Source organism: Onthophagus taurus, chromosome 6, assembly GCF_036711975.1.
Source record: "Onthophagus taurus isolate NC chromosome 6, IU_Otau_3.0, whole genome shotgun sequence".
NCBI classification, from domain to species: Eukaryota; Metazoa; Arthropoda; class Insecta; order Coleoptera; family Scarabaeidae; genus Onthophagus; species Onthophagus taurus.
The window spans coordinates 4113106-4135566 of record NC_091971.1 but is presented as its reverse complement, the minus strand read 5'-3'; the positions used below and the strand labels follow the sequence as shown (position 1 = coordinate 4135566).

The 22461-nt window shown below is 32.4% G+C and overlaps 2 protein-coding genes across 4 annotated transcripts; one reads left to right on the top strand and one right to left on the bottom strand.

The window, feature by feature from the left end:
* Nucleotides 1-109: 109 nt before the first annotated feature.
* On the bottom strand, nucleotides 110-21289 carry LOC111414973 (Linear Ubiquitin E3 ligase). Of its 3 annotated transcripts, none has more exons than XM_023046435.2 (23): nucleotides 21198-21289; nucleotides 16451-16537; nucleotides 11156-11309; nucleotides 10961-11103; nucleotides 10763-10906; nucleotides 10448-10562; nucleotides 10242-10390; nucleotides 9981-10187; nucleotides 9027-9924; nucleotides 8559-8818; nucleotides 8251-8454; nucleotides 7903-8052; nucleotides 7594-7722; nucleotides 7277-7540; nucleotides 6070-6274; nucleotides 2500-6005; nucleotides 2193-2390; nucleotides 1857-2135; nucleotides 1709-1798; nucleotides 1234-1581; nucleotides 1020-1180; nucleotides 505-673; nucleotides 110-323 (listed from the first exon to the last, which is right to left on the bottom strand). In XM_023046435.2, exons 2-23 carry the CDS (start codon nucleotides 16508-16510, stop codon nucleotides 294-296), a joined length of 7863 nt encoding a protein of 2620 aa, XP_022902203.2. In that variant the 5' UTR covers nucleotides 16511-16537; nucleotides 21198-21289; the 3' UTR covers nucleotides 110-293. The 3 variants fall into 3 exon arrangements, with proteins under 3 accessions (XP_022902203.2, XP_022902201.2, XP_022902205.2); XM_023046433.2 differs by lacking the exon at nucleotides 21198-21289 and adding an exon at nucleotides 17429-17538; XM_023046437.2 differs by lacking the exon at nucleotides 21198-21289 and adding an exon at nucleotides 17429-17538 and having other exon boundaries at nucleotides 10448-10520.
* LOC111414974 (radial spoke head 10 homolog B-like) lies at nucleotides 17658-20819 on the top strand. The gene is made up of 7 exons (XM_023046441.2): nucleotides 17658-18121; nucleotides 18174-18253; nucleotides 18304-18465; nucleotides 18677-19015; nucleotides 19068-19639; nucleotides 19689-20362; nucleotides 20415-20819. Exons 1-7 carry the CDS (start codon nucleotides 17743-17745, stop codon nucleotides 20762-20764), a joined length of 2556 nt encoding a protein of 851 aa, XP_022902209.2. The 5' UTR covers nucleotides 17658-17742; the 3' UTR covers nucleotides 20765-20819.
* Nucleotides 21290-22461: the final 1172 nt, after the last annotated feature.

The following is a 22461-nucleotide window of genomic DNA, read 5'->3' as shown; positions in this document are numbered from 1 at the left end:
GTTAAGAAATTTGTAAGGATGTTCTGTAAAGGGGTGATACTTTAATTTCTTAAATGCATTAAACTGGTTAATAACTACTAAATTGGTTAGTGAGAAAGAAGGCGTTACAGTGGGTCTTATTGTGAAAACATATCACTAACTTTATTTGTTTTTGTAAACTTGTATAACAATTACAAAATATTGAATTAAACTATGTTAAAATTCTTAATGAAAAACTCCATTTCAACCTACATACATTTAAATAAATCTTCCTTGTTTTTTGCTTCAACTTATTCTTCAACGTTTGTATATTTTTAATCTAATGGGATTTTTTCTGAGACAATCTAAAAAAAAAGAAATAATTAATAAATCTGCAAAAAAATCTTAGAGGCAAGCAAAAAAGTTTAAAACACCAAAAACTAAAGCTGCATGACATTATTAAGCTCCATATAAAGAGAGACTCCTCAAGATTATTTTTAATAAATTTTTATTTTAGTATGGGCACATTGAGAGACATATTTTTACCTTTGCGCACAATTGTTGGTACTCTCGATCGGTAGAATTTTGAGTCCTCTCCGGAACATCCTTACCGTGTCGCCTTAACTCTTGACAAACCTCGACCAGATCGAGTATGCTCACCGGATCCAATCTCTGTCTACCAATGAGCCCAACTAAATACTCGATGTAATGCAGCCTAACACAACAGAGACAGGGAATTAGTTAGACTTGGGTTACTTCTATTTAAAACAAAAAAGTCACACAACAACAAAAATTTAATAAAACATTTTTAATTAAATGTTAAATGATGTTTGCTTCCTTCTACCTGAACTAAACGATCTCTATAAACATTAATTGGTAGTCCATAGGCGTTTGGAGGAAGTTTTTTCGCTGCACGTCGAACTATCGTTTCTAAATCATCGGCGGTTAATATTTTTATTGGATCAATTTTCTTGTTTCTTATTAATATACATAGATATTCTATGTAATGGTGCCTAAATTTTTTATTAAATTTTGGGTAAACACATATTTAATGAATTTACCTGCATAAACCAGCTTGTCCCGGCGATACCTCGTTATTACAAATCGTATCTAATAAACCACCGGGAGTTTCTTTTTGTAATTGAACTGTACATTTAGCCAAAGCTGTTGCGTTATCTTCATTTTCACCTGGTCCCTCAGTATCAAATGGGATATTATATTCCTTTAAAAAAATTATATTATTTTAATTAAAATTTTTTTTGTGATTGTATTTACCGTTAATAATTGTTGCAATTGATTCGGTTCCTTATCCCGGAGATAAAACAAACAATTTCTGGGATGATGAGCGTGTAATCCTAATTTGGCACAATACGCGCTAACCCCGCATTTCGCCCCCATCGTAAAAGGCTTCCCACAACCGCTACAGAACTCAAATTTGCATTGGCTACAAGTGAAATGCATACATCCACCTCGGGAAAGGGAATATCTAAATTTGCATTTTGGACAATCGATTCCGTTTTCCGCCAAATGTCTCGCAACGGCGGAAGCTTGATTATCCGGATCGTTAGCTTCTTTCCATTCGGAAAATTTCTTGCACGAGATCCCTTCGTGTTGTTTTTCCCACTTAAAATGAATTAAATTTAGTTATAATCGTTATTTGTGTGCTAAAGTCGCTAAACGCTAATCAATAACGTTACGCGGCTATCTTTTGTGCAACAAAAAAAAAACAATTTATCTTTTATTTACTAACGGGTCTTCTGCAACTAGCGCAAGTTACGGATCTGCAATCAGGACAAATTAATCTTCTCTGTCGTGGATTTGCAATAAATCCTGAAGAGCACTAAAAAATAATAAAATTATAAATAATTTAGTCCAACAAACAGTATTAAATTACTTACTTGCGCACACCATTTAAAATTTGGATCTTGCATCAAAGTTCGATCTCTTAACTTGCTTTGAAATAATTCATGAACTTGCGGTTCGACGATCCCCTTGAGTAAAATATCCAAATTAGCAAAATACTCAGATAATTCATCTTCGGTGTTTTCGTCGACGTCGGGTTTTTTACAAAAAGGACACGTGCAATCGATCACATTACGATCGGTGATTTGGATGGTGAAATAATTTTTGGCACAATCACGACAACATCTATGGACGCATTTTAACATAGAAACGATCTGCAAACGACACTTTAGTTAATAAAGGAGTTTTTTGAATTAATTTCATGCGCTTACCTTGTTCATGTGGTACTTCCCCGCACATAGTTCGCATTCTTGTTGGAGATACGCCACGGCTGCGTCTAAAGTTGTGCAATCTTTAACTGCTTCAAGAACTTCTTGGGTTGAAAATTTTAGTGATAATAAACTAACGGCTAATTCGGCTTGTTGGTAATTTTCAACTTGCCCCTCGGCTAATAATCTTCTCGCTTGTCTCTAAATTTAAATATAAATTTTATTTATCTTTTAATTTTTGTTTAATAAATTTTGACAAATATGATACAAACATCGACAAAGACTTTAGGTGACCCATGATACATCTTACCTCCATTATTTCCATTTCAGTTAAATTCTTCATTTCAATATCCAATTCACCTCGTCCATTAACACTTTCAGAAACTTCCGATTCATTCTCAACTTCCTCCTCTAAATCTTCCAAATCCTCATCATCATCATCATACTCTTCCTCGCTCTCACAAGTTTCGGAGAAATACATTTTCGTATTAGTCTCATTCTCAAGTTGATCCAATTTACTTTGAATATTCTTCACGTTTATATCAAAATCATCGATCATTTGGGCGTTTTGTTTATCAAAATTTTCGTAATCTTCACTATCGGATTCGACGATTTCATCTAACTCATCGATTTCTTCGTAACTTTCATCATCAGTACTCGGATCGAGAAGATCTTCAACGTTGCTTTCAGACACTGATGAATCACTATCGTTATCGAGGGATTTCGTGTAGGATTGTTGTTTTGAACTGGTTGAATCTAAAGAACTTTTTTTTGAATAACCGAATGATAAACGGCGTGTCAGTAATTTATGTTTTTCCATTTCTTCGTCTGTTAAATCTAAAGATGCTGATCTTGGTTTGGTTTCTTCAGTACTTTTTGATTTTGGAAATAATTTGTATTGATTTGATGTAATATTTGATAAACTATTTGATGCACCATTTGATGTATTATTTGATGGTTCATTTATTGTAGTATTTAATGTATCATTTGTTGTATTAATTAATGCACCTTTTGATGCAGGATTTGTTGTATTATTTGGTGCACCACTTGATTCACCTTTTGATGCTGAATTTGTCGTATTATTTGATGCACCATTTGATTCACCATTTGATGCACCTTTTGATACATCATTTGTTGTATTATTTGACGCATCTTTAGTTGTATTATTTGATGCATTATTAGATGCACTATTTGATGCCTTTTTCGATGCACCACTCGAAGCACCTTTTGATACATCATTTGTTGCATTATTTGAAGCTTCATTTGTTGTATTATTTGGTCCACCACTTGATTCACCTTTAGATGCTGAATTTGTTGTATTATTTGATGGATCATTTGATTCAACATTTGATGCACCTTTTGATACATCATTTGTTGTGTTATTTGACGCATCTTTAGTTGTATTATTTGGTGCATCATTTGATGCACGTTTTGATGCTTTTTTCGATGTACCACTTGAAGCACCTTTTGATACATCCTTTGTTGTTATATTTTTTGTATCATTTGATGCATCTTTTGATACATCATTTGTTGCATTATTTGACGCATCATTAGTTGTATTATTTGATGCAGTATTTGATGCCTTTTTCGATGCACCATTTGATACATCCTTTGTTGTATTATTTTTTGCACCATTTAATGCATCATTTGTTGTATGATTTGATGTACTTTTTGATGCCCTTTTTAATGCACCATTTGACACACCTTTTGATAAATCATTTGTTGTATTATTTGTTGCATCATTTGATGCACTTTTTGATGACTCATTTGATGCACTATTCAATACACCAATTGATACATCATTTGTTGTATTATTTTTTGTACTATTTGACGCATCATTTGATACACCATTCGGTCCACTTTTTGATGCACCTTGTGATACATCATCTATTGTATTATTTGCTTCACTATTTAATGCACCATTTGAAGCACTAATTAATGTACTACTTGATGATTTATCATTTTCAGGTTCATATTTAACCAAATCAATTTCTTCTTGTTTTCCCAATCGCTTTACAATATTACTTTGATCAAAAATCTGAATATTTTCTTCATCTTCATTTTCTTGGTTTTCACCTTCATCATCCTTGTGCTCACCTTGAATACTTATTTGATCCTTTCTAACATTTTTTGGTGATTTCACGGCAGCTTTTGACTGTCCAAATTTTTTAATTGGAATGTGGCTTTCCGATTTTGATTGGGTGGCGTTTTTTGGTACCAATTTTGATACGGAATTTTGACGAAAAATTGGAATCTTTGACGATTTTGATTTACTTATCGACTTGCATTGAGGATTTTGCGAAACTTGGATTGTTGTGGTTGTTTTTGGAACTTCCTTTTTATCTATTTCAATTTTTTGATCAACTTCGTTTTCTACAGTTGAAGATTTTGGATCAATTTTATTACTTTCTTCAGTTATACTCAGATTATCTTCAACTATTTCAGCGATGTTAGAAGTAATTTTTGACCCATCTAAATTTTGTTCAGATACAACATTTTCTTGTTCCGTTTGTACAACACTATTTATTATTTGATTCTCTTCAACTTCAGAATCATGTGTTTTCGATGATTTCTCTTCATTAATTTTATCATTAATATTTTCAATATCATTATTAACATCTTCATCGTGCTGATTTTCATCTTCATTGATTTTCTTTTTAACATCTTTTTCATTAATTTCTTGATTTTGAATTATTTCTCCATCATTAACTTCCTCAGATTCACGTTTCCTTCCTTCCTTTTTTGATTCCTCATTTAATAACTTTGTTATTTCAACTTTATCCCCCTTTATATCATTCCCCATATTTATTTCTTCTCGACATTCAATTTCATTTGAATCAGTTGAACTAGATTGCTTAAATCGATCATCTTCAGACTTAACATTTTTCTTCTTTGATATTTTTTTCCACTTCTTCGAAGGAATCCGATTGATTCGAATCTTATTAACCGACAATTTAATATTATTCTTAATGTTTTGCAACAAACTCGGACGCCGCGCAACATCTTCATTTTGTTTAATTTCTTTCTTATTTTCCCCATCTCCATCAACACTCGTTTTAGTACCAACATCTACACTACTATCTGAGCTACTATGTTTGTTAGATGAGGTGCTTTGCAAAACAATGCTCAGTGTGCTAATGTTCTTGTTCTTTACCTTATTCGAATTATTATTTCCTTCGTTTTCATCGCTTTGCTGATGATGTGAAGAGTCGGAGCTTTCAGAATCCGAATCATTTTGTTGAGTTGTATTTTCAGTTTCGTCATTAACATCTTTAACTTGAATAACCGTGCTACTTTTTTCGATATACAATTTTCTTTTTTCTTCTTGTGGTTTTTTAGTAATTTCTTTTGGTTTTGTATTGGTGCTCAACTCAACTTTCAGATCCGTTTTATGGTTCAAATTTTCTTGATTATTTTCTATAGAATCCGGTTCGATTTGAACCATTTTTGGATTCATATCATTCATATCTCCATCATTCTCAGTTTGTTTAGTTTCAATTTGAGATATATCAGGTTCATTTTTAGTATTAATTTGTGATTCCTTATTTTGTATAAAATCTAATCCGATTTGAACCCCTCCTAAATCTTTAACATTACATGTTTGTTCTTGTTGCATTTGAATATTTGGTTCCAACTTTAAATCTGTTGCATAATTATCTCCTTTTTGATGATTTTGAGTTTTATCTGATTCCTGATTTTGAGACTTCTCCAAGTATTCTTCCTGTTTTAAAATCTTGTTAGTAAGTGAACTCACCGCTTTGGCCGTTTCGATAAAATATTTATCATTTTGGGATTTTTCATCCTCGTGAGCAAGCTCTAAGTAACAAAAATGTCATTTTTAACTTTTACGGTTTACCTTTTTATTCGCTTTTTAACTTACCACCCTCGTTTAAAGCAATTGCGACCCCCTCATTACCCGATTCATTTTCCGCTCCGGTTGGTGGCCCCCAAATTCGAAATAAAAAAGGTTTTAATTGCGTTTTGCCCAATTCTACGAATGCTGCTTCCACATCACCGTGATTTGCCGTCAATACTGTTAAAATATCTTCACGCGAGAATTCGCCGCGAGATGCTAACTCTGCATACTAAAAGAAAAAAATTGGTTATTGTTTAATTTTACCATCTAAAATTTAAACGCTTTGTACAGGATGGTTCAAATTCGATGTACGAATAGGCTATCTCGGAAAGATTTCATTTTTCGAGAAACTGCTAATCGACGTTTCATAAAATTGACATTTAATTTTGACAAATTGTTGTGAAGTTGGTTACAGTTCGTTACATTCTCCTAGAGGCCAAAATTGAAATAAATAATACTATATAAATAATTTTCGTTTTTTTAAATCCAAACAACCACTGATCATTCGCTTATTAAATTCGTTATTTTTTTCTGATTACAAAAATATGGGGTTAGATAGGTCTATTTCTTATTGTTTAGCTAAAAATAAACGGTTTTTTAGTGTTGTCAAAGAAATTAAATTTACAGTTTCCTGTAAATTACGGTACTATAACTAAAAATTTATATAAGTTACTTTATTTTCTAATATGTAACATTCTAACATGTTAAACTTTTCGTAATTTTCGTAATCCATCTTAAAAAACAGGATTTTTAATTTGACATTTCAGAAAATTTTTGATTATATGTTTATTTGAATTAAAAAAATATATATATGAGCGCCATCTATCAATAATTTATTAAGTCATTTAATAATAATATTAAATATTAATAAAAAATGTGAAATAATGCAATCTATTCTAACTCTTGTGTAAAACAAATATAAATTAAATAGTTCAACAAATGTATTTGATTCAAATATCAGAAATATGTTTTTCTAATTTTTAGTTATAATTTACAGGAAACTGTAAATTTAATTTCTTTGACGACACTAAAAAAAGTTTATTTTTAGCTTTATTCTAAAACAATAAGAAATAGACCTGTCAAGCCCTATATTTTTGTAATCAGAAAAAAATAACGAATTTAATAAGCGAATAATAAGACATGTATCATGACATGTAAGTTACTTTTCTTCTAACTCTTATAGTTTCACCCTGTACAAATTAGATCATAACCCAAATAAAATATCAAATACCTTTCGTTCCCTTTGTTCAACACATTCCTTAACAGCATCCCATAAAACACCTTTATGCATTCTAAGAGCATTTCTGGCTTCCGTTTCCGAAACAGTTCCAACGATATTCATCGGACTTTCCCTTCCCATTTGCGTCGATAAAGTTTGAACGCCGGTGATCGTTTTTTCCCAATTTTCTTTTAACCATTCAATCGGATTTTGATCTTTGCAATGAACTAAAGCCGCTTGAACTTCATCCGCCGTGTATTTATAATGTTCGGCTTCCTATAATTTAAAACGATTTAACAAATTCGTCGGCTTCGTAATTATCGAATTACCCGAAGTAATTTGACTAATTCCATTCCTTGGTTTTTGAACGTATCGTATCCGTGGAAATGTTGATCGGGCGGGTAATCATCTTTGAATGCGTGAAATGAATCGGAACGGTTTCGGAGAGGATGCTCATTCTGAAACAAAATCAAAAGGAGATTATAAAAAAAAATTATGTTTTATTATTATAAATGATGGGGTTTGGTTAAAATAAATGATGATGGTTATTAAATAATCTAAAGCTTTTTTTGGTTCACTATAAGCGCTACTAATGCAATGAAGACAACACAAGATGCAAGCGATTTATTTTTTGGTACCCAGTAATTATAGTCGTTTCTATATCTCAAATCCATGATACTATGAGATCGATTCTTCCCCCCATATTTTCTGGTATATCTCGGGTCTAAATACTCCATTGAATCAACTTCAAACGGAGTATTGGCTCTTGATGGAGAATCGGGTAAACTCTAAAACAAAATAATTGCACTACTTACAAAGAAAGTCTTTTAATAAATAATTAAGTTTCGCAAGGTTATTTTAAATGTAAATGAGGCACCCACTTTTGATTGGATTTTACCTTAATAAATTATAATTATAGTGTGGGTTAAGTGGTTTATAAAGTTCATCATTTTTGTTTTTAGCATTATAAATAGAAAACAACTTACTTGCGAATCTAACGAAGATTGTCGACTCATTGAGTGACTTCTATTTAAATTATTATTAAAATTCTGATTCCCCATGTGCATAGAATTCGAACGATGCATTTTGCGTTTCGAATTGTTTCTATTTCCATTCGATTCAGCTTTCGATAAAGGACTCTTAATGCGATCTTCTCCACTTTGCGATGGGATTTGAATCATTTCATACGTCTAGAGATAAAAATAATGTTCTGAGTAAAATAATTTGGCAAGCGATCAAAATGTATTAAATTAAATATTTTTTTTTGCTTTTTCTAGAAGTTTAAATGACTCACCTGCGTTGAGATATTTTGAGGGGGTGGTGAAGTTCCGGTTGATGTGGTCGATCGTTCTGGGGTGTTATTAGTTTCGGTTATCTTATTGTTGATAGTTGATGTTCCGACACCGGTTGAAACCTTTCTTGTGCACTCATCACTCAGAATATTATCCACACTAGAGTTTAACGTTTGCAAAGAAATGGAAGCGGAGAGCATGTCGGATTCGCTTTGCATCGCTTCAACTTCACTAGAATTATTTTTCGACATTTGATGTCTTCCTGGAAGAACGGGAAAACTGTTAACTTCTTGATTTTTAGTTTAAAACACATTTAACTTGACACTAACACACACTTGACTAGATTTTTATTTTTAATTTAATACACATGAACACAAAGACTAAATAATAACAAGGTAAAACAAAACATTATTTGTGTAGTGTTGAAAATTTTGTTCCTGGCCAGAACGAGATTTTTCGAATTGGTTTACCTTTTTTATCTGGCGTTCCAGTTTGAACTCCCCTTTCAGATTTAACGTCATCTGGTACTTTTAATTTTCCTAATTTGTTTAATAAAGATTCCGTTTCGCTGTAATCTTTGCTGTAATCGTCGCTTGATTTTCTTCTTTCTAATTGTGTTAATTTTGGTGGTTCTACATCAACGTCATTTTCAACTGCATTTATTAACGCTGAAGGTGTTTTACAGCAAACCAAACAAATTCTTGTACCCGGCTCATTTACGTATGTACAATGTTCGCACTCCCATTCTTTATTTTCGATATCTTTTACACCAACTTTTGTTCCTATTCCAACTTGAGTCGATGTTTCAATTCTTGTCGCAATTTTTTTAGGCGATTCCTCACTCACATCTTCGCTTTCAGCATCATATTCCTCACTTAGCGATTCTTGAACACTCCCCCTCCTGATATTTCTTGGTAAGGGAACCCGCTCCATTTTCTCAATGGTATTCCTCCGCTTCAAATCTCTCGGCATTGAAGCACTCTCTCTCGTTCTACTAATCGATTTTCTTTCGCTCCTCTCAGCATGGCTAAATATCGATCGGCGATCATCGACGTCATCATCTGAATCATCGCTTTTCCGATACGATTTTCTCTGGCTTCTTTTGCTTACGTAAGATTTTCGCGATTTTACGCTATGAGTTGGTGATGCAGGTCTTGAGCAATGTACGTGGCCCATATTGACTCCCATCGGATATGGGTACATTCCCATATTTGGATGCCATGTTCCCATCCACATTGGATTGTATCCGGGTGGTATGTTAAGGCTTACGTTGCTTCCTACTTGTTGGGGATCGCAAACGTTACCCCATTGATCGACCCACATTCCTTGATAACACGTTGGACAATTTAATTGAGCCATCGATTGAGCCTAAAAACAATGCCAATAAAAAGTATCAAAAATTAAATTATTTGTAACATATTTACGTGTTGCATCGAATTTGGAGCAACGTGCTGATGAACGAATTGTGTGTTTAAATCGAATACGGAAGCACTTTGTGGCAATCTTCCAGTATTGGGGGGACAAGAAGTGTTACTGAATCTTCTAGAATTTTTCTGGCCCGTATCTGATCCAGAAACCGATCCAGATCTTAATCTATTCCATTGATCTGAATCAAAATCTACAGATGATCGCTGAAAGTATCAAAATCAGCTTTATCATTTTAGTATTGGTAAAGAATAACTCACTTGACTTGATGATACTGATAAAGGTATATTTGGTGTCGTTCCTCTCATTATCGCTTGATGCTGTAAATACCGTTGTTGTAAAGATGGACTTGGAAGATCACTTCCTCGATATCGATCCGAATTGGGATTTGAAAAATCAGATCTTGCAGCTAATAACATCACATTTAAAGTAGATTAAATGTTAAAAATTATGATGTTAAACTTACAATTTCCTGATGGTGAAGGTGGGGGAGGAGGAAGTGGTCTTGAAACCATCCTTTTCAAGCTATCCATTTTATCCTTAAAAGAAAACCCATCTTTTCTAGGCAACGTTGCTGTCGCCTGTAAAGATAAATGTTATCGCTTCTCACTGATTTTAAGTTATTTGTTTTTAATAAAATCATCCCTATTTAAGCTAAGAGGCTTTGTATTAATTGAAACAAAAAATTAGCTTCTACTTGACTACTAAAATTGTGGTTAGTTAAACAGCAACGAAATAATAAATACATAGATTTTTGATTCCAAAACATTATTGTTTTTACCTGGACGTTTCTAAAAGGTAATGGGCTTGGGCACGGTGATGGGCCATTCGAACCGGAGCGACGATGTCTTCTTGGGGGTGGAACCGGGGCTGAAGCTTGCTCACCTTTCGGTGGAAGAGGTGGTCTTATTTGAGAATCTATACTCTAAATTAATTAATAAATAAATTTTTATTGTAACAAATAAAAAAAATTACGTACTCTTCTTGTATGATTGATTCTTTTAGGATGTCTATGATACATATCATCACAGGACAAACAAAAAATTTGTTTGCATTGTTGGCAATTAACCGAAGGATAAGATGATCCACAAAGTTCGCAATGTTTCCCATCTTTTTTGTTAACTAAAACAATTAATTCATTTTTGATTCAAATTGATTAAATAAGACTTTTTACCGGAAATTAAGTTTTTTTGTGGAAGCGGTGGTGCGTTGCAATAAGCTCCAAATTCGATTACTTCATAGTCTGGTTCTTGATGTTTTCCGTGCTTTATAGGTGGTTTTTGATCGGCTGGAATCGGCGGAGGTGCTGGACCACCACCAGATTTATTCTAAAAATTAATCAAAATTATTAAAATTCTTTTCGGGAGGTTAATTCCATAATGTCTTGAGAAATTCTTCTTAACTGATTGTACCTGATTATAGTTGTAAAAAGTTGTAGCTAAGAACATAATCAGCAAAACAAGAAAAAAAGGAACCGTTTTGGCATAAATAGGATGTAAAGATACTTATTGGAGAGAAGAATGCTCTTGAGTTTCAGAAATGGCATGGAAACACGACAGAATTTATATTCACTTAAGATTTTAACGCAGAGATGTAGAAACATGAACGTCGATGTCTACGCATGCTTTATAGATTATAGAAAAGCTTTCAACTCTGTACAACACCAAAAGAATGTAGAGCTCCTAAGTTCTTTGCACGCGGAAATCCGAGCGATTTTAAAGAAAGTTAGGCAAAGCTGTGTGTTGTCAGAAGACTTCTTCTGCTATGACGTGAAGTCCAGACTCTGAATGTATGCTAAAGTTCTCATCCTGAACTTTCCCATAACATCTCTAACCTTCTTGTCCATATTGAACACATGAAATTTATCTTGAAAAACCTCAATTTCATGGCATTTCTCAACTAATTCTTTTCTTTATGATTTTGTATGCTGATGGATTATTCTTTTACTTCCAAGAGCATCATCCTTGCGGTATTTGATATAATAATAATAAAGTTTATTTTAAAATTTTACAAATCAAAAACGTCATAAAAGTAAAGTATGTACCATAATGTACAGGGTGGTTCAAATTCGATGTCCGAATAGGCTAACTCGAAAACTATAAGAGTTAGAAGAAAAGTAGCTGACATGTCATGATCTCGTTTTTCGAGAAACTGCTAATGCCGAAAACCTCATAGCGCTATCGTCTTTTGTTTTTCCGCTAGAGGCCAAAATTGAAAATATCGTAAAACCCGCAAATGTAATTATCTTGGTTATTATTATAGGTGGAGTATTATAACTAAGACATTATATGGACACTTTTTTACAGAGAATTTGATGACGTAGTCAAAAAAATTTTGTCGGTTTTAGATTTTGAGATATTATCACAATTTTCGTTTTTTTAAATGGAAACAACCACTGATTATTCGCTTAATAAATTCGTTATTTTTTTCTGATTACAAAAATATAGGGTTTGACAGGTCTATTTCTTATTGTTTTAGAATAAAACTAAAAATAAACTTTTCTTTTAGTGTTGTCGAAGAAATTAAATTTACAGTTTCCTGTAAATTACGGTTCTATAACTAAAAATTAAAAAAACATATTTTTGATATTTGAAACAAATATATTTGTTGAACTGTTTAATCTATATATGTTTTACACAAAAGTTGGAATAGATTGCATTATTTCACATTGTTTATTACGATTTAATATTATTTTTAAATGACTTAATAAATTATCGATAGATGGCGCTCATATGTTTTTTTTTTTTAATTCAAATAAACATAGCAACATTTGTTTGTATTCAAAAATTTTCTGAAGTGTCACTTTAAAAATCCCGTTTTTAAGATCAATTACAAAAATTTTAAAACGTTTGACATGTTAGAATGTTACATATTACAAAATTATTTGTTTTTAAATACCAGAACTTATATTCGTATTTAATTGTTAACTTTTTAGATTTTACCTACCGCCCCGTAACTTACAGGAAACTGTAAATTTAATTTTCTCGACGACACTAGATGGAAATTTTATAAAAAAAGGTTTATTTTTAGTTTTATTCTAAAACAATAAGAAATAGACCTGTCGAACCCTATATTTGTAATCAGAAAAAAATAACGAATTTAATAAGCGAATAATCAGTGGTTGTTTCCATTTAAAAAAACGAAAATTCTCATGATATCTCAAAATCTAAAACCGAAAAATTTTTTTTGACTATGTCATGAAATTCTCTGTAAAAAAGTGTCCATATAATGTCGTAGTTATAATACTCCACCTATAATAATAACCAAGATAATTGCACTTATTGGTTTTACGATATTTTCAATTTTGGCCTCTAGGGGAAAAACAAAAGACGATAGCGCTATGAGGTTTTCGGCATTAGCAGTTTCTCGAAAAACGAGATCATGACATGTAAGCTACTTTTTTTCTAACTCTTATAGTTTCCGAGTTAGCCTATTCGGACATCGAATTTGAACCACCCTGTACAAATACAAGAATCATCATAGAAATAGTAAATTACATAAAGTTACTCTTATATTATAAAAGTAAGGGAATAAATTACAGACACAATTTCGCCACATTTCAATAATTAGTAATTTTAATCGACGCCAGTACAAAGATCGCAGTTATAAAAATCTTCGAGAGAATAAAAGCATATCGATATTAACATATTTTTAACTCTTGAGTTAAATTTCTTCTTCTAAAACTCATCATTACATTTAATCTATGAGTTGGTAACTCAAAAAGATCTTTATGGCGAGTGTTATAACTATGTAGTTGAAAGTTGGTTGTAAACTCACTCTTATGATTATGAACATAGTTCAAGCCAAGATATAGGTGGCAGGAATAGTAAGTACACAGTGCCTTTGAAACGATAACCTACAAGTATCATTTGTCTTAAGGTTATCAAGGGCACGTATACACCGTTTTTGTAGAAGAAATACTCATCTGACACGTGAAGCTGACCCCTAAACTGCTATACCGTAAGCTGCAACAGATGAAAGCACGAAAAATAAGCCGCCTCAAGCCCAGCAGAAACCCTCAATCTGCGCACCAGATACACAATACTCGCGAGTTGCTGACATAGCCAATCGATGTGACAATTCCAACTCTACATAGGATCAAGGTGCAAACCCAAAACTTCACGCTTGATTCTTCGCGTGGAAAAATTTCATAAATTGGGTTTTCTCATTATTTAGTACCAATCAGTCACCATGCTTAGAATTGTACATTGTATTGTCTCGCGCTACAAATGTTGTGTCATCGGCGTAGAGGCAGGAAGTAACTCCAGGCACACAGTAAGGCAAGTCATTTACAAAAATAATAAAAAGTAAGGAATTTCTCCATTCCAGTAGATACGCTGATACCTATTGGAAAGGTAAGTTTCAATCAGTTTGTAGGATGTACAGCTCTGTTCAGATTTAATGCGAATCGTCCGCTGTTAGCTCCGACATGACGCTGGTAATGGAAGAAGACAGAGACATCTTTTGTTTCTATTCAATTCAATTTCTGAGACTAAAGGAAGTTACCCTCTTCCTTAACCCAGGTAAAACCGTCAAAGTTTGAAGTAGGCCGAGGTATGGATCACCCTTTTTTTAAATGTGTTAATTTTATTTTAATTTAAATCTTTTTTGATATTTTTAAGAACAACAAATACCCGATTTTTTATATGTTCCTCTAATAAATGATTTTAGAGTATTTCTATAAATAAAACGTCAGATAAAAATCTCAGTAATATAATTAATATAATATAAAACTTATAAATAAAGCTTTATGAAACTCTCCTTCAAATTTTAAATAGAATTATTCAATATCAAAATTACGTGCATTCAAATTTGTCCGTTTTCTTAAATACAACATGCCTCGTGTTTTTGGTCAACGAGTCAGGTTTGACTACGAGGGGAGCAATTATTGCACTTCATCAAGAAGGAATAGATAAACGGGAAATTGCCGAACGTGTAGGCTTATCAGTAAGATTTGAAGAAAACGGGAAAGTTGGCCTTACAACATCTATAGATCAGGCCGAAGGTTTATTCTTAATAATGCTCAACGAAGGGGAATTGCTGAATAGGTCACCGCCAATCCATTTACAACGTCCACAATTATCAAGGATTTAATTCGATTGAATACATTCGAGTGCTAGATGGTGTTTTGAAACTATCAGTAAGAACCTTGTATCCAGTATTTCAATATAGTTATCGTTATAGTTTCAATATAGTTATATAACTATATATAGTTATATATAGTTTATATATAACTTACTATCAATATATAATTTTCATTTCTTATGAGGTTCGACTTATCGTTCCACTGTATTACCAAAGTAATACAGTAATTATTAGTAATTATTTTCATTTACTACAGGAATTGTGTAAAGTAAATGGATTGCTTATACTTATTTATTTTCTTAATTTTTCTTTGTGATTCAGTCATCTTGGCCATAAATCACATCACCCCGCTTGCCTCTTCGGAACTTTTACAACACTACAGAGCAGATTAAACCTGGATTGAATGCCTCGTGAACGTAGGTCGTTTCTAGTATAATTTTATGCCTCTACGAGCGACTCTTTTCGCATTATATCTGAACAGAACTGTACCTCTTATTCCATAAAGTGCAATTTATTTAAAAGTAGACTGTGATCTACAGTATCAAAAGCTTTACTGAGATCACAGCATATCAATTTGGTTTTTTCGAATTCATCATGTGCCGTTGTTATCTCATTTATGATCCTGATTATTGCAGAGGTCGTAGATTTGCCAACTCTGTAACCATGCCTGATACTTATCTTTGAAAAAATAGGGAGCAAGGCAATAATTTTTATATTTACTGTCGTTTCCCTTCTTAAATACCGGAGAGATCTTAGCCACCTTAAATTTGTCTAGAAAAATAGCCTCTTCTATGCAATAATTTAATATGATTGTCAAAATTGGAGCTATTTCAGCAGTCACCTGTTTAATTATATATGTTGTCTTCAGCTTTTTTCCCTTTTAGACCTCTGATAATATCAGCAACCTCAGTGTCATCAGTCAATCCGAAAAAACACGAAATCACATTGTTTTTATTTGTTTTCTTTAGGTACTCCTTTGATAATTGGAATGATGTCGTAGTTTTGTGAAGCAAAGACTGCACCTTATTTAAAACCTGCATTTAAAACCTTATTAGTTCCATTCTTAAGTTCTGTCGCTAACCATTTAGCACTGTCGATTATCTATATATTGTTGCTTCGGTAAGATTATTTATGCACTGCGTTCCTAAGCTTCTTGAGGTTTTACTTTCCGTCTGCTTCTGGAATGACGACTTTAACTTGATCTGTCATAACATTAAGTCTGTGGATTATTTGCGAAGAGGTACGAGTTAAGATTGGAGAGAAATCGAAATGAGGACCTTAGAGACAGTAAATATATTAATGAACACCACCTGGACGAAAAAAAAAAGATTATGGTGTGAAGGAGATAAGAAATAGAAAATAATAATAATTTTGTTTTACTTACCACCCATTGAGGCATATTTCTAGCCATTCGGAGTTTTGTAGATGGATTTGAAATGGCCATTGGGCGCCATTTCGTTTCAGGTTTTCTCTGAAATTAATCAAAAAAGATATTTTTTTCTTTTACAAAACCTAAACATAGTTGGGCCTGGTATCCGACTTATTTCTATTTCCGTTACTATCCTTCTGGCCCCAAAATGCAATAATAGAAAACTAAGAGGATTTCAGGCCATTTCTAAGTGGTATTAATAAAACAAGATTTTTTTTAATCTATTTTTATCCAACGCGATTTACGTCGATCAAAAAAGTATTTATTGCGAATACGTTGATTTCCTCGACCGCCCAAACGCAAAATCTATTTTTAAATCTTTAAATATTTTACGTTTAATATTTTGGTATCATAAACGCGAGTTTGAAAACATCAATGAATTTGTAGGGAGGTGTTTAAACATTGTTAAGATTAGTTTTAAAATAGTTTGGAGTGTTGTTATGTAAGGTGTTTGTATTTGGTATTTAAAAAACAAATCTTAATTTAATTTGGAGAGTATTTTAGAAATAATTACTAAGTTTTGGCACAAAGTTCTCATCTAATTTCTAAAATTATTTTAGTCTTTTTTCTCGTCGTAAAACGCAATAATAAAGTTTAAAACAATCTCGTATTTTGGTTAACGATCAATTGTTATAGATGGTGGCACCAAGTTCTAAAAATAAAGTTTAGGATGCATAGAATTTACATTACACTGACCTAAATACAACAATCTAAAAATCTAAAAATTGTATTCTTAATATAATTAGTCTATTAATATAACGGACTTGAATAATCAAGTTTACACTTCAATCTAAGTCTAGGTTAGCATTTAAGCACACAACAAATTTTTTTTAGCTCTTCGGCCTTCTTAATCGGTCTAAATTTAACCTTTTCATCGCGTACCACAAATAATCCTTATCATTTCAAAATCGGATTTAAAAAATAAAAACTCACGCTCATTGATGTTAAATTTTTGAGCAGATCGTACTCCGTTTAGTGATTTTGAAGCACATCACCGGAAAGCCGGTGGACACAAAACTGGTAAAAGACAGTCGCCGCCTTAGTGAGGCTAATATTAGCTAGACGTCTTGGGAAATAGCCAAAATTTAAAGTATTAATACTACAACATGCCCGAGGCATACTTAATCCCCGATTTGCCACCTATTCTCATTACCGGGTGATGACTCATCGTAATGTTAATGATCATGTTTGATAGAAAGATCTCGTCAATCATTTGTGTGTCAAAAAAAAATTTGTCAATATAAATAATGTTGCAATTCTCGAAACAATCGGATCTAAATGCCACACAATCCTCTTCGATTCAAAGGGAGGATATTGGAACATCGGTAGGGCAACTTCTCCCTGAATTTAAAACTCCCCAAGAATTACAAGAAGAAGTAATCTTGCTTTTTTATGATAGCATGTTGAGTTTGGTTGTGAGGGAATGGGTTCATGTAGAAGACGATGATACGAGTCAATCTTGTGATGAAAAAACCAACGGAGTTAAAGACCTCAAAGATTTAACTAAAGAGGATTTATTAGCTAATGAATTAAGCTACTTTGACGACTCTAAGGTATCATTAACTAGTAAAAAATCGAGAAGAAGTTCTTCTGGGGTGTTATCAAAATACGGATCAAGAATGTCAAGTTATACTTTTAAATAACTTAATAATAACATTTTAAAAGACATATTTTATAGGAAGAAGTAGAACATCGTCTAAAAGATGGAGTGTGGATCGAGTACCGTCAAAAATAGACGAAACTACTTCGTATACATTAGTAAAAATAATTAAACACAATAAAATCGGTTATAAAATAAAACGTTTTAGGATCTTAGCAACACCAGCGATCAATACGAATGGGTTATTCAAACTTACCCAGATAATGTTATGATTCTTTTCAAAAATGGGAATGTTTATAAAGGACCAGTTGAAAGGAAACGATTTCATGGTATTGGGACGTTATTTTGGAGTGATGGAACAGTTTATGAAGTAAGAATATTAATGTTGTGTTATAATGTTTAAAAATTAATATCTCAAAGATATTTCGAAAATGGTATTGCTTCAAATTTGATTTATAATCATCAGAGAACACAAATACATCCAGATTAAGAAATCTGAGTCTGTTTATATTAAGATCTTTTTTTTTTGAATTTGCGAAGTAGGCAACCCAACATACATTTTATTTATCAATTTAATTTAGGGTGAATTTAATAATGGTCACATCACAGGTCGTGGAAAATTATATTACAAGGACTGTAGTTATTACATAGGAAGTTTTTGCCAAGGTCTTCTCCATGGCGAAGGATGCATGTACATAACCGAAACTAACAGTTTATATAGTGGCGAATGGAAAGCTGGAAAGAAAAATGGAAAAGGCTGGTTGCTTTATGAACCAAATAATTGGTACAATGGAAATTTTCTGGACGATCAACGCCACGGAAATGGAATTCGTCAATATTATAAAGAGTGCATGTATCAAGGAGAGTGGCAAAATGGGTTACGAGAAGGATATGGAACTATGGTTTGGGGAAATCACGATGTAATTACGATTAATTCGTATTAAAATAACATTAAATTAAACAAATTTTTAGTACTATAAAGGTGATTGGAAAAATGGAAAGATGAACGGTTATGGGGAATACATTTGGAAAGCGTTTTTTAACCGATCGTTTTCATACCCAATCATGAATAAATTTGAAGGATATTGGGTCGAAGGGACTCGAACGGGAGAAGGAATTTTAAACTTTGGTTTTTGTGGTGGCGCTAGAATGACCGGTTGTTGGATAAGAAACATGAAACACGGCCCGGCCTTTGTTATCTGTGGAAATGGAAAAACCATGTCGGGAGATCCACTTTTTTTATATGATAAACCAGTCGATCCCGTAATATGGTACAGACAAAGCAGTAATGAATTAATAAAAAGAAAAAGCGGGTCGCAAAAACAAATTTTGAATACAAAAAGTTCGAGTACATTAACACTCTTAACATCGATTGAGAGCCACGAAAGTGTAAGCTTATCCGCATTTCCCAAAGTGATGAGTTGCCATATTAACCCGTTATGTATTCCGATACATTATGAACCTAAACAGGTTGATTTAACGTATTTTCTTTTACTTCTTGTTAAAAAACATGGGGCCAGAGAACATGGAACGATTCATTTAGAGTAATTTTTTTTTATTTTGGTTTATTTAAAATTAAAAATTATTTTTTAGGAATATTTTTTCTGTGGAATCGAATATTGAGGATAGCATTCTTTTGGGGGAAGAAGAAAAGCTTCGCAACGTTATTATTTCAAATAATTTAGTCTTGAAACATATTTATTATCAATACGCTTTTATTGCAACCAAAGAAATGCCGAAATTTCGACCCGTTTTAATAAGATTATTTTTTTGGCAACTACTCTACGACATCAATATCACCACGAGAGGAATGTCTTTAATAGATGTTGATTTATGCGTGATGGAAAATCCAGATTGCGGGTTAGAAACCGAACACGATCCTTTCGAACGCATCTATTTTTGGCAATTTCTTCAATCACTCGTGGCGATTGCTTGGAAGTTATACGGAGATGTTTTTGACGTGGATCAAGTTGAAGGAACGTTATCGAAAATATTAAGAAAGTTTCTTTATGACGACTTATTACCGAACGTGGGGAAAAATAGAGGAACGGCTCTTTATGAATATAAAGATTTACTTCCCATTCAAGGGGTTTATATGCTTTACAGAAGCATTGGGGATCCCCCAACGGCGAGGATGTTATACCAAAGTTGTATCCACAAAGGATTTCCAGCTTGTTCCGAAAAAGTTCTAGAAGGTGACGAAATTAATCATTTAAAATCCGGTGCTAACGCAACACCAATTGGTTCAAGTGTAATATTTTTAGCAGGTAATAAATCAAAATTTAATTAAAAATTCCTCTTACATTTATTTATATTTAGATGATGAGATCATTCCGAAAATTGAAGATCCTACTCCGTATCCTTTTAAAACCGAAAACGTTATTCTTAAAAATCTCCACGTTTTTACCAAATTAAAAAGAAAAAGGATTATCGATTGCATAGCGGAAGTTTGTCCTTCAATCATAAAAAATGGGCAAATTGTCGATCTGGAATATCCAATTTCGTTCTTGGAATTTTATAACATCATTCTTTTGTTGACGACTACAAAAATTGAAGACATAGAAAATTATAAGAAAGCTAAAGAAGCAAGTAAACTCAAAAAATTAAGCATTATCGAATCTAGCGCGGAAGTTAAGAAGAAAGATAAAAAAGGAAAGAAAAAGAAATAAATCAAATTAAATTGTATACATATATTTTTTTCTTTTTAATACACTATTTGTATAAATAGTGTATTATAAATTATACGAAAAATAATAATTTAGCGAGTTCAGGCTCAAAAAAAATCTATATTACAGATTTCTATTTTAAAATCGTTAACTGAGAGAAAGCGTAACGTCAATAATGACAGATGTCAAATTGAACGGAAAAAAAACTAGTTCGTTTTTATTCTATAATACTTTGTAAATTTTTTAGGGTTTCTGTTGGTATTATCTAGGACCCTTATAAAATTTATGTATATAGTTTTCCTGATTTTTAGTAACATTTTCACTAACTAAATAGTTAAGGTTAAAATACTAATAAATTTTTAGATTAATACGATTTTAACGAAGTACATATTTATCGTAAAAGCGTGCAGCAAAGTAATTAAATAGAACAAAATACCTTTTCTAGGTAAATAAATGGCACCTCACAACATATTTTATGCACCTTTTCTTTTTGAATAACGAAAACTCAAACGTCAGTGTGACATCAAGGTCTATAGAACATAAGGTTACCCAATACCGATTCTCCTCCTCTGAGAGGCAAGGTGGGTCAGTGACGTAGCTGGTTCTATGAACAACACAACGCCCTTGTTTATAGATATATCTATAAACAAGGACAACACGATGCGAGGTTTAAATATTTTATATAGACTGTACCACAGTATAGGCACGTATCTATCTTTTATTCTGACTGTATCGAACCAGTGACGTCAATTTGCGGGGTAATAATCCATACTACAGAGGCATAGGGAATGAGGTAACCTTATGTTCTATAAACCTTGGTGTGACATATCTATTTCAAAACATGATAAAACAAAACTCCCTGCTAATCTTACCAACTTTACAACAATTTCACAGATATTGTAGAAAAAAAAATGAGCTATACTACTAAAGATTTAAGTCGGTAGATAATAATCGATAGATTCTCAATTAAAATGAAACTAGCAGTGTTTTATCTTGAATTATTAACATGAAAATTAACAGAAAAATTCCCACTTATCTGATAAATAACTTTTAGGTTATGTTGTAACTCAATCCAATCGAAGGTCCCTCTTAGGAATGGAAAAATGGACAGAAATCCAGAAAGCATCGGTTGGGTTGGGTTCTTATTAAATTGGACTGTCCTAGTCATAGAAAATAGCTTCGTAAAAATGCAACTATCTAAAAAAAAAATTTCGTACTAAAAATTGAACGCATGTGGCGCCATCTCTTGAGGATATTTTGAAATTATTCAGTTAAGAACCGAACCACTAAAATACAGGTTAGGTTGGGTTTATATATAAAAGCTCTTACCACAGAATAACGTTCAGAATTAACGTTCCGACTGGTTGGAAATTCCTCAGATGCAATTTTACACCATTTCTTCCATTAAAATGATTTCAAATATTTCTAAATTTCGAAAAAGCCATCTAGCGGATTTCTTTCAAACTACTCAAAAAATCCAAAACTTATTCAATTAATATCTTCTTTAATTCTTCACTAATCTTGATGAAACTTCGTATTTGATGCATATATTTTTCTATTTCAGCTGTCCATTGGAGGTTTCAAGATTCTCCAACCACAAATGAAGTTTGAATTTTACAAATTTAAATCCAATTTTCAAAGCCAAAATCGTTCAAAATCTGGAATCTAATAAATTAGATGTAGCTGATACTAATCTTCCC

Excerpts from the sequence above, each read along its gene's own strand:
- LOC111414973 (XM_023046433.2), bottom strand. Across the intron at positions 7,723-7,902 it reads GAAACGACTATAATTACTGG|AATGAGCATCCTCTCCGAAA; the intron begins GTACCAAAAAAT and ends ATTTTGTTTCAG. Across the intron at positions 1,181-1,233 it reads AATTGCAACAATTATTAACG|GAATATAATATCCCATTTGA; the intron begins GTAAATACAATC and ends ATTTTTTTAAAG.
- LOC111414974 (XM_023046441.2), top strand. The coding sequence starts at position 17,743 with ATGTTGCAATTCTCGAAACAATCGGATCTAAATGCCACACAATCCTCT. Across the intron at positions 18,122-18,173 it reads ATACGGATCAAGAATGTCAA|GAAGAAGTAGAACATCGTCT; the intron begins GTTATACTTTTA and ends CATATTTTATAG. Across the intron at positions 19,640-19,688 it reads CATGGAACGATTCATTTAGA|GAATATTTTTTCTGTGGAAT; the intron begins GTAATTTTTTTT and ends ATTATTTTTTAG.